The 12,609-nt window shown below is 39.3% G+C and overlaps 1 protein-coding gene across 2 annotated transcripts in view; it reads right to left on the bottom strand.

The window, feature by feature from the left end:
• ZCCHC6 (zinc finger, CCHC domain containing 6) overlaps nucleotides 1-12,609 on the bottom strand; it is a 47,251-nt gene that overhangs the window by 11,317 nt on the left and 23,325 nt on the right. For both annotated transcript variants that reach the window (XM_015422299.1, XM_015422300.1), the window contains exons 11-19: nucleotides 12,176-12,310; nucleotides 10,846-11,026; nucleotides 7,019-8,121; nucleotides 6,042-6,192; nucleotides 5,078-5,164; nucleotides 3,777-3,877; nucleotides 2,420-2,477; nucleotides 497-600; nucleotides 67-156 (exon numbers count right to left, since the gene is read on the bottom strand). In XM_015422299.1, coding sequence (XP_015277785.1) covers nucleotides 67-156; nucleotides 497-600; nucleotides 2,420-2,477; nucleotides 3,777-3,877; nucleotides 5,078-5,164; nucleotides 6,042-6,192; nucleotides 7,019-8,121; nucleotides 10,846-11,026; nucleotides 12,176-12,310 — 2,010 coding nt within the window. The remainder of the gene's footprint in view (nucleotides 1-66; nucleotides 157-496; nucleotides 601-2,419; nucleotides 2,478-3,776; nucleotides 3,878-5,077; nucleotides 5,165-6,041; nucleotides 6,193-7,018; nucleotides 8,122-10,845; nucleotides 11,027-12,175; nucleotides 12,311-12,609) is intronic.

Genomic DNA, 12,609 nt, shown 5'->3' with positions numbered 1-12,609 from the left:
AAAAAAATAGTTAAAACACACTTGACAGGCATTGTGGTATCTTTCAGTATCTGGAATATTGCTTACCTTTGTAAAGACTTTCATTGTATAACAGAGATATTTTACTCTGGGATCAATAGCTGCATAAGAGGATAAGAGTCTTGTGTTATGCAGGGCCTATAAAATATAAATATATTAAATGTGAATAGTGCCAAAAGATTTTCTTTCTGCAAGACTCTGGCTTGGAAAACTCTTCCAAATATCTTTATCTAAAGCAGCTTAGCATGTTTCAGATGACTCAGACTGGAATACTGAGTAACAAGTATGCATTTGAGATGTATATATAGTCACATCCGAGTGTGCGTGCACACATGCACACCCCTCTTACTTTTCTGATCCTGATAATTCATCAATATAAGTTTAAATATCTCAATCATTTTATCTTGTAGAGAGTATTCAGGCTTGGACTCCCACAATAGCTAGTAGAAAAGGTTAGCAGGTAGCGGAGTGTTCTTACCAGTGTATTATACAAGCTGATGTCTACTTCAAGACCACTTCTGACATGGAAAAATTTGACAATTGGCACTTTAGCAGTGGTTATGGGCAAGATATTTCTTAGACCTAAGAAAAGTACACGGATACTGATTTACACCCATTTCAGTCAATGGCAAAGTAGATAACTTCAATCCAATAACGTTACATGTTCAATGAGGTTTATGCTGCAACTTTATACACAGTTAGGAGAAAATGTCACAGGATTAAACGCATTTTGCTTTAGTGCCATGGTTTTCAAACTAGGTTTGAGAGAAACGTGAGACTCCTTGGGAAGTCTAATCAGAGGTTTCTCAATGAGAAAACGGATGTACTTCTCTGAAAGATGGCTTCTGATCTTTCTTCTGCAATTCAGAGCCATGGGAGAATACTGGGTGCATTTTAGGGCACACTCTCCGATTCACATGTAGTATACTGAAGTCCTACAGGTCTGGCCTGGCCAGTGCACCATGTGAACAGTTTGTCTTAAGATGTGCCCCAAAACCTTCAACAATGAACAGGGTTTTCACAGCAAACAAGCCAGTATGGAAAGACCCGTCCTGGATAACGGGTGCATCAGCAATTTAAAACTGTGCATCAGCAATTTAAAACACAACAACCTATCACTGAACCTGCATCCCTCCTTCTATTAACTGTGAAGAAGATATCAGTAACTTAAAAAAAAACCAACAGGCAGAATCTATACAAAATTTGCCATAAACAGTCTTTGGAAAAAGCTATACAAGGACTAGTTTGTCAGACTATATTTGGTATGAGCCTGGACAAAGAAGAAATGCCCTGCTGGTTGACGTATAAGTTGTTTTAGTTTTTGTTTGTAAAGCATTGTTTTAAATTGTTTATACTGCTTTTGCATTGTCGTCACTCACTTTAGATCCTTGGATGTCTGGGGTAAAGGTGGGTATATAAATATTTTGAATAAATAAATTTGGTATTGCTGGTCCTCAATCTATTCCAATGTCGTAATTGCCCACACTCATTATAGGTCCACAAAAATTATGAACACTATGATATTAAAAAGATCTTGTGCTATTTTTCTTATCACACTACTGATTGCTTGAAGAAGAATGTTCTAAAGCTACATAAAAGCAAATAACACTGTATTAACACTGAAATAAAACTCATTTATTTATATTCTCCTTTTATTCCTACATGGACCCAACTTTGCACTTCAGATTACACAGCAGAAGATTTACAAGACATAGCAGGTCATTAATGTTATTTTGCATTAAAATAAAACCTACTTAGAATAAAACAATGTGCATTTCCCCCCAGTCCTTAATATAAGTTTTATTTGGAAGTGTGCTGGCTACAAGCAACAAGACAACAGGAGAAACAGGCACACAGGCATTAAGAAGATATGGCTATGAGAAGAGACTGAAAGCTGAGGTACAAGTAATGTACTATAAGCCATATCCTGTGCAATGGAGCTCTTTGGAAATGTAGCCATGTGTGTATCACACACTTTTCAGAAATGTGGTTTCCTCTCCTTAAAACCATTGTTGTTAATATTTTGCAAACAAACAAAATGCCTGTATACTCAATCATGGAAAGCGGCAAGCCCGACCTACAATTATAAGCAAAACACTATCTTTTTAAGGCTATGCTAAAAGGTAACTTGAAAAATTAATACAAGCAACTTAAAGTACCAAACTAACTTTATTAGTGGCTCTCAGATAAAGCATCCCTGATGTGTCAATACACATACCATTTATAAGACCTACTCCTACATTTAATTCCTGAGACAAATCAACATTTAATGTTTGCAAAAACAGGTGCTTAATCTGAATGCTTAGTTATGTTCATTATATTATATCTACTTATTAATTCTGGAAACATCTTACATAATGTAAGCTCCAGTATGTGGAAATAAATAGTTAATCAAAGTTACCTGAATGTTTCTTGAGCACTTTTGCAAGTTCTTCAATAATTCTTATACAATCAAGTCCCTGTAATAGGAAAAAACAACACCAATGTAACAATACCTACCGTGAGAAAACAAAACAAATATTTTCCTGAATTACTTCCAGTTATTACTAGTGGAAAGACTCAGTGATCAATTTCATTGTGTACCAGACAAACCTATATTGTTCACAGTGTACTAAATTTCCAATACCACTGATATTATGTCAGAAGCATGCTTTAATTGGGTGATACTTGTTGGCTTAGAATTGGGTGTTTCTTGTATTTACTATCTTCATTCAGAAGAGCCTATGCTAAAGAACACAATCATCTCACAGCCCTGATCAACTGTTTGTCTGGATACCCAAATCTAACAAAGAGGTTTCTTTCATAGTGCCAGTTACTTGTTAGACTGAGGGAGGAGGAATAAGCACATTGTTTACATCTATCAACAGACCAGTGCTAGAGATGTGCCATTTGCTATTGGTATGATTCTCAAGACCATCCTTCCCTCCAAAGAGCTGTGCTAAATGCAGAGGTTGGATGTAGGTTTCTCTCTCACATGCATTCTAAGTGCAAATTCACTTTGACCTGTATAGGTATCAGAGCTTAGGTTGTTCCCCTGTCTGGGTAACTGAGAATGCCATCCTAAATGGAGTTACACTAATCTAAACCCACAGGACTCAGAATGCCATCCTAAATGGAGTTACACTAAATGAGGACTAAATGAGCTTAGAAAACTGTAACTCTGTTTAGGATGGCATCTCCTCATTTATAGTTGATGTTTACCTCAGTTTGTCTTTTAAAAACAAACTCTGTTGCTGTTCATTTAAAAAGAAACACCATCTTGTTTCTGTCAACTCACCTCATCCCTCGATCACTGGCCACAGGCTTTGATGAGTATCTTATCAAAAACTCAAACTCTATCCCTGAATCTTTTAAAACTCCTGCTGGAAAACCCAGGGCAATGGAGATGGTGCATAAGTGATGAAAAATCACTGGGATAGTGTCTAACCCCAAGAAACCATCACTATAGAAAGACTGATTCTTAACAACTACAACAAAAATGTATCCTCCTCCATCTCCCAAGGAAACCATCACACTCCTTTATTGAGCTTTCCTCTTTCAATGCAGTAGATTAAAACAAACAAACAGATAACATCTGTTTTGTGCATATGGAAAATGAGCAATACAGGAAACAAAGATGAAAGATATCAAAACAACTGAAAATTTTAATTAGATTAGTGATTATTCAATTTGACTAAAGTGCAATTTCTTCAAAAGTGAAGTTTAATAATGTCACAGAAATTGTCTACATTTGCAGTTGTCCAGATGCCCAGATTTACCTCAGCACTCTCTAGACCATCAATTGTCATGCAGATATCAAGATCACTTTGCTTGAAGCCAAATCCATTCTTCGAAGACCCAAACAAGCTTAATTTGGTGCCTGTAGGAAATAAGCACAATTTTTAGCATTTGTTGTAGCACTCACCATGATCAGGTCACTACAGAGTATGAATGAGCTGCTATGTAAGAAAAGAATCTCTCCTTATATATAAAAAGAGTTTTGGTATCCCTCCTGCACACGCTTCCTCAGACTTTGGCCCGCTCAGCTGCCGCTCTCACAGTCTCCCAATCCTGTGGCTGCATTGGCTCCCTGCGTTGGCTCAGCCCCACCCACCAAGCCCGCTGGCAGCGTTTTACCCTCACTCTGGAGGGAGCTGGGAAACGGAATGGAGTCTTGCCCTCAGTGCACTGGAAGCTGAGGCACGAGACAGGCGTTCCAGCTGCCGGAGGGTGAGGAGGCCGACTGCGAGACAACAGGGAAACATGACAAAATGGCAGAGAGCCAGGGATGGCATGAGTTGACACACCTCACCATTTGTGGGGAGGGGCGAAGATGGAGAGGTGGCCGGATGCTCACGGGGGTGGGCCTGGCCACCGGCGAGGAAGGCAGGACCTCCCTCCCGTCCCTGGCCCACTGGCAGGGACACGCCGTGCACGGTGACGGGACGTTTAAGTGGCCGAGCACGACAAGCCTCCCAGAGCCCCCCACCCTCTCCTGGCCTGCGTGCCGAGCCAGGCAAGCAAGGAGGAGCGTGGGAGGGAGTGGGGAGCTGTTTAAAACCCTCCCCGTTGCTTCTCCTGCTCTCCCACTGAAGCTTTAGGATGCAAGGTGCGGCAGGGGCTGCCGGCGACTGCTGCTGGATTCCGTGTTCACCTAGGCGAACTTTCTAGAGGTTGTTGCATTCATTTCTGCAACGGGCCTTTCTCCTAGTAGTTAATAAAATGATGCATTTAATTTTTTCTGCTATGTTGCACATTCCATAGTTTTTATACTGCGTGAACATCATTTTAAAACTCCGAGTTGGATCCAAAGATCACAAGCAGAACTCTGCTTGCCAAACTGATTTTCCAAACTTTTTTCTCTTCTGCAGCTCTTCTGCACCACCCAAAAAGTGCTGCTGAAGGCTGGGAGACACCTGGGAACAGCATGGGATGATGTGGATGGGGATATATCTTAAGTGGGAAATTCACAGAAATTATAAACATTGTTCTCCCTTTCCTGGTGAAAGAAAACTTTGGATCCTACTCTTTGACATTAATAAACAAAGTTTAACCTTGGGGAAAAAAAGACAAGAGACACCTGGAAATTCTTGTTGGATGAAACTTTCAAGATTTTGTCTTATATGTTCACGTGCCTGATCTTCTATATTACTTGGAGCAAAATCCTCTGTTGAAAAGGTAGTAAATAAGTTTAGAGACAAGATTATGACAGCAGCTAAGCAATGTAAAACAGACATTTTTTTCAAAATATTTAGGACGTTATTGCACCACACCTTTGGTTGCATTCCACATAAAACCTCCTATGATAGGCGAGATTTGTCAGTGAAGTGGGACTTTCCCTCTTCCCCTCCTACTGCAATCCCACACATCCTCCAAATCTTGCTTCAGGAACAACATGAGAGAGGCATGAGACATCTGCTGCCAGAGAGCATTGTCAGTAAAAATCACACACACACACCTCCATCAATGGAAATGTCCCCTGGATTTCACCACTTAGTTAGCCAGCAGTTTTGGGAGCTCTAGAAAACTGCTGGATAATCAGAAGTGTTCTATAACAAGGAAAATATAAAATTTGTGATTTAACTGATGACAGACTGAAGCAGTAGAATCAGTGTGAATTTAAAAGCCTATGTTTTTGGAGGAAAGGAGAGAATCTTTCTCTCTTTACACTAAGCAAGCAAGAAGAAATATAATGATCTCTGTATATTGTTAATAAGACTAATTTCATATACTTAGATAGTTCAAGATGTTCAGTGGCAGAATTTGGGTCCAAAACTCAGACTACCAAAGTGTGGGAATGGTACTCTTCACAGGAGGGGATAGTTAACCCTTCCCATGCCCACTGCTTTTTCAGTTCAGCACCTCCTGCCCTGTGTTTTCTTGTGCCTCTGCAAACACATATCTGAATCTCTGACTAGGAGAAATTGGCTACAGAGGAAGTGGAACCCATGCATAGGAAACGCAATTGTCTGGCATCCTTGTAATTTCTTTATATAATTAATTATTTCCAGAAATATGCAAAAAACAAAGTTCTGCCAACTTACTGTAGCACTGGATACACACTTGATCTAAAATAGTGGAAAACTTGGGTGTTACAGGTGGCAAAGGATCTAGTTCAATTTTTTTGAAGTCTTCTGGACAGTCCCTCTTTAAATGACCCTCTCGCTTACATAAGCTGCATACAACTGTAGGAGACTGTATCAAGAGAAAGCAGAACACCAATAAACATTTCTCTGCTCAGAGTTCACTTACATTTTCTAGTCCTTCAACTGCTATGGAAGAAAGCTCATGTAGTAGAAAGCCAACAGCCAACCATGGGGTTTGGGAGGGAGAGAAGAAGATTAATTTTTCTACACAGGAAAAGGGTCAACTTTTGTATGGGGGGGTTGTTTCTTATTCTCCAAACCCTAGATGAAAAGTTTAGAACAATTTGACTCCTCTGTAGATAATCAGGAGTTATAAGGAATATATCACATAAGTTTGACTTCCAAAGTAGGTAGCTTATTGTAGGAGGTTAACATTTTTTTGTTACTAGACCTTGATTAAAACAGAGCTTTCAGGGCCCAGGTTCAGTCCACCAGTTGGCCAACCCGGGCCTATGCAATCCAAAAAAGTAGCTACACAGTAAGGTAGACAGGCTCAGGAGGTCAGCATAACTCTGGATAAAAACTTTCATTTTGGTATAACTTTATCTTTCATTGCACATCCAAGGTATTTAATAGGAAGCTTGCTACATCCTCTCTCAGACTAGTGAAGGGATCCTAGATTTTGTCATAAGGCAGAATTCAAGATAGTTAGTATGGTTATAGATAAAAACTGTGCATGGGAGAAAGGTTCACTGGAAAAGAGCCATGGCGGAAAAACAGGTTTTGATCACATCCTTTTATTCCAGATTCATCATTCTGAAGTAAATGCCCCTCCCAGGTCTATATTCAAATAAAATCTTATTTCTACAGATTATCATGCAGGAGACTTAAAATACTGTATTTTAAATAATACTTTGATATTTAGATATTATTACCTTGCCTTTTGTGAAAGCAGCTTTATTAAATTCATAGAAGAATTCAGATGCACTATATTGGTCTATTGGTAAGCTGCTTTCATAAGTCTCTCCTTTCTCAACAGCATCTTCTGTGATCAAAGGTATCTTCAGAAGCTTATCTACATTCTTTCTGGGCTCCGTGTCTTTATATTTAACTGACATGAACAATTCCTCATCTTCAGAAACAGCTTCTTCATCACCAGATCCAGTATAAATGTTGTCCAGCTCATCCTCCGTATTGGTAATATTGCCACGCTGTTCCTGATTTATGATCTGTTCCTCTTCCTCTGAGTTGTCTATTTCATATCTCAATTCCTGAGTTGGTGGTTCCAATTTGATCAGAGAATCTTCCAGCTCATCAGTATCTTCTGTGCTCCCTTCATCAATATCGACCTTTTCATTAAGTACCCCCCTACATTCTAAATTAAATTCATCAACAGCAACCACAGTGTTCTGAAAATTTTCTAAATCAGAAATGCTGTCCGTTTCAATATCATGCTCACTAGTTGGAATGGCAAGATCTCCACTTTCACTGTCTTCATCCAAACCTTGGTTAATGCCCAAATGCGTCTGCCATTTTCTAATATGTTGGTTCCCTTCTTCCTCTTCCTCTTCATTTCCACTTTCAGTGTCTTCACAGCTTGGTTTAAATTCCTCATTGTCACCAGAAATAAATTCTTCAATTATGCAGTCTGAGTCTCCAGGGGCAATTCCTAAATGTTCTATGTCATCTGCCAACTGCTCTTCTACAAGGCTTTCAGTGCCAAACATCTGAGAAAGATCAAACACATGTTCCTGAGGAACACCTGAACTTTCCTTGACAGTAGTTGCACAGCTGCCCATAACTACTTCCTCTGCTTCATTATGTGCCTCTTTCATGCCAGAGACACTGTGTTTCAAAGCATTCTTTTCAGGCTTTCTCACTATGGAGGATTCAAAAGGTTCCTTTTCATTATTTTTTGTACTATGCTTGTGGGGCAGAGCAAAATACTTGTAAGTTGCCCGTAAACAGTGAAGAATATACTCATACACTAGTTGACTATTAAGAGTCCTTGCCACATTCCTCTTCACAGAGTAAGGATCTGCCAGAAAAAAAAGACAAAGTCCTTTCTTAAATAGTGTATATTACTGGAGATGTTACACTATGTCTGACTACTATAATTTATGACAGGGTCATTTGATTCAGAGGTGTTAAAGACAAGGTATTTTATTTATTTATTACTTAATTGGCTCAGAGCGGTATGCAAGAGGGACATGGGTCCACGAGGCATGTGGTCGGCCTAACAGCACCCAGGATCCTGTCAACATCAGCCTGGGAGAGCCGGGTAAAGCTATCAAAGACCGAATCCAAAGATCCAAAGGGGCCTTCAGTTCACTTACTGTATCAATATAACTGAACTGTAATAAACTGAACTGAATATTGGTCGGGAGGTGCTCAAGACAATGTACATAAAAACAGACACATGAATAATAATGTGATTAAAACAACATTAAATACAAACTCAGATGAATATAAGAATAGGATTCACACCAATCACATTTAGCAGAAATCAATAAATACCTGAAAAAGTAAGCCTTTAGCTGGTAGCAAAGCGTGAACACAGAGAGGATCATTCCATGCTGAAGGCAGTTGGAAAGAGCATGTGTCCTAGCTGAAAATGCTCTGCTACATGCCCCACACAAGCTTACCAAAGTAAAGGGCAAAATGCAAAGAAAAAAATAGCATGGTGTAGAAGAAGAAGAAGAAGAGAGAAGAGATTGGATTTATACCCCACCCTTCACTACCCAAAGGTGTCTCAGAGCAGCTTACAAACTCTTTTCCCTTCCCCTCCCCACAACAGACACCCTGTGAGGTGGGTGGGGCTGAGAGAGCTCTTGACAGAAACTGCTCTTTTTCAAGAACAGCTCTTATCAGAACTATGGCTTGCCCAAGGTCATCCAGCCAGGTGCAAGTGGAGGAGTGGGGAATCAAACCCAGTTCTCCCAGATTAGAGTCCACACACTTAACCACTACACCAAACTGGCTCTCGTGTAGTGGTTAGAGGGACAAGGATCGATGAGATCCAGGTTCAAATCCTCATTCTGCCATGGAAGCCTGCTGGGTGGCCTTGGGCTAGTCATATGCTCTCAGCCCATCCTTCCTAAAAGGGTTGTTGTGAGGATAAAATGGAAGAGAAGGGAATGATGGACATTGCTTTGGGTCCCAGTTGGGGGAAATGGTGGCATATACATGAGGTAAATAAATAAATAACGTGATCTGGGTCCAAACTAGACAAGGCATACATGACATTACACTGGCAGCATTTTGCAGACTTAGAAACCCACTTTCAGAGTGGTGACCAGGATCAGAGAGACTGTGGAGCATGTAACCTTTTCATCCATGGGGATGGGTTGGAGTTGGAGAGGGTGTTATTTGCAGTAAAAAAATGACAAAGAAAGGTATACAAATTCCTCAAGCTTGATCTCAACTGTCCCCCCCCCCCCAATTTTTCAATTTACATAAAGGCTGTTAAAATGTTATGCACATCACACAGAATTGCATTTCAGATAGTGACTTGCCTTGTGCCCCTTAGTAAACCAATGAGTGAGCACATGCTTAAACCCAGATCTCTCAGGTACAAGTTCAACATTCATTCACCAGACTACAAAAGCTCTCAGAATAAACCTATTCGAATAAGTTGTTAGCCTGCAGCATGAGCTATATGGCACAGGGTGCATTAGGATTAGAGTACAGAACAAACTTTTCCTTTTTTGTTTTTTAACTAGTTCTCAAGCATTTTTAGGGCTTCACAATTATTTTTTTTGTGATCTAGCTCTTCACCAGATTGCCTCACTTGGAATGTATGAGATCTGATTACAAAGACCCAGTGACTTATCGGCAGACACCATCCAATATATCTGGAATCACTGTGCTACAATCAGATGATATTTACCAGAAATGTTTTGCTTAGTGTGAGAATTTTCTCACCAACGTCTGTGGGTTGGTACACATGCAACTGCTTTAAATTACCGTATTTTTTGGACCATAAGACTCACTTTTTCTTCCAAAAAAAAGTGGGAGGAAAAGTGAGTGCGTCTTATGGACCGAAGGTTCAGAATATTTTTTTCCCTGTTTTCCTCCTTTAAAAACTAGTTGCGTCTTAAGGTCAGGTGTGTCTTATGGTCCGAAAAATACGGTATTTCTTATGGAAAGGGAAGGCAAAAAGAAAATCACCAGATGCATATGGATCCAGGTACGCACAAATGGCTTTCCCCATGGGAGACAGGACCAGTGCATGATAGCCTCAGTCTAGTAGGTGTTTTGTGTACACCTTCCCTATGACAGGATTTCATAGTGTTGAGCCCACGTCACTCAAGAAGAATAGTTTGAATTTCCTCTGCTATAAATCCCCCCCCAATGATGTTGACCATTTGACGGGATGTCAAAGGAAAAGATGAAACTAATTCTACTTGCTCTCAGTAGCTCAGAAAAGCAAAAGGCTTGTAACCCTGCTCCCCCAACCCGGGATCTGCTCTTTGTCCCTCAGCTGAAACCAAGTTGGGGGGGGGTAAGGGTCAGAAGGAACCCTTCTAAAGCACAGTGATGCTTGTGCTGCACACTGATTAGGATGTAGGAGGATACCACTAATGCCTTATGTAAAGAATGCATATGCAACAGTCAGAAGCTTCTCACCCCTCCCCTAGTTCATTTGCAGATATCTCTCACACACTGGAAAACCATGGATCTATACTGGAAATAACACTAACAGATTTTTCCAGTATTCAATACACTTGCACCCTCTTGCAGGTAAGCAAATTACAAATACCTTCCACAGCAATCCGTTTTTTAGGCCAGTCCTTGGATTCACGAGAGACTTTTTCTTTGAGGCGTATGCTGATGACCAAATCTGCCAAATTAAACTCCAGGGCATAGAAACGAAGCAGTTCAACCCAGAGCTGCCCAACTTGGAGTGAACACTGATGATCTGACTCAAACACTAAAGGAACCTGACAATTAAAGCAAAATCTGAATTATTCTGTATGCCAAGGACAAATCCATACATTATCAAACATTTCAAAACAGAGTATAGTGTTATCAGTTTCCTCTAGGGTTTAAAGGTACATGGCAGCAAAGACATAAATAGAAAACAGAAGACCAATAATCCTGTGTTCAGCCAACATTAATATACGGAATTGATTTTTTATATAACAGAGAATTAATATAAGGAATTTTAAAGCTAATGTAAAAAAAGCAAAATATGTGATCCAAGTATACTTAGCTATTTCAAACACTGCAAGATTGGCTACAATTTCTATCAGAAACATTTGTACAATTTAGTTACTATGTGGTAAATGATACATACATACATACACACACATACACATATACATATATGCCTTGGCGGGGAGGGTGGGGTAAAAATCAAATAAATAAATATGCAGAATGTGACGGTTTTACTAGCATAAAGTGTGGGTATTTCTGAGGTAATCAACGGTTTTCCTTTTTTAACTTGTATTCTCAGTCTGAATGTGTTTATCCCATTTCAAGTGCTTAATTGCTCTGACACTTTTTAATCAGTAGAGTAATCAACTCTTAAAAGTGCATGACATATGTATCAAGTTACACACCAAATTTTTCACAGAAAAAATAGCAAGAGTAAATAGTATTAAACAACTATGTATCTATTTGAAGCATTTCTATTCTACCTTGTCTCCAGGGTCTCAAAAGTGACAAACAATGCAAGAACCAAGTTGCAAAGATATTCCCATTTTAATTAGGAATTCTAGTGTTTTCTTTAATAATGACTAAATTATATTACATGGCCCTAAAGTAAGCACAATCATTCATTCTTTGTTGCTAGGAGGCGGAAGACTTGATTGTTTAATTCCTCAGTTCTCCAATCCTTGGCACGTTCTCTGAATCGGTTTTATGTTGTGGCAGCTATCAAGAACCACTGAAATCAATGCTTATGCTCTAGCCTCAAATATTTTTAAGATGCCACTTATATTTCACCATTATCAATGTAACTGCTCCATGCTTACTTTGAAGTATATAAACTGGAAATTACAATTATAACCATCATCTTAGCAAACAATAAATGTTTTAAAATTTATTCTTAAATTTAATTTTCCCCACCATAAAATATGTTAACATACCTTGCCACTCTTGGGAGAAGACTCCTTCGAAGAACTGGGTTCATCGACAGCAGAACTGTGCTCCCATACCACAATGTCATTTTCAACTTCCTTTAGATTAAAATTCACTAATTTGTTTAATGAAAATCCTCCAATCTAACAAAAAGATATACAGAGAATACACATAATTAGAAGTAATTACATTTGGGGATAAAATTCATATATAATTATAATATATAATATTACCGTATATGTATAATCATAATATATAATATTGTAACACAGATATCTCCCTTATAAATAAAAGCCGAATGGTAGTGGCACTTCTCTAGAACATTCCACACGCTCCAAAATCAGTTCGCTCTCTGATCTGTCTATCAGAGGGTCTCCCTATTCACTGGCTGCTTTGCTTGAGTCCTGCCTCCAACATTCTAAACATTTTGCTGTTTCTCCCC

This window comes from Gekko japonicus, unplaced genomic scaffold (assembly GCF_001447785.1).
Source record: "Gekko japonicus isolate JY-2015 unplaced genomic scaffold, Gekko_japonicus_V1.1 scaffold652, whole genome shotgun sequence".
NCBI classification, from domain to species: domain Eukaryota; kingdom Metazoa; phylum Chordata; class Lepidosauria; order Squamata; family Gekkonidae; genus Gekko; species Gekko japonicus.
This window is presented reverse-complemented; position numbering and strand designations above follow the sequence as displayed.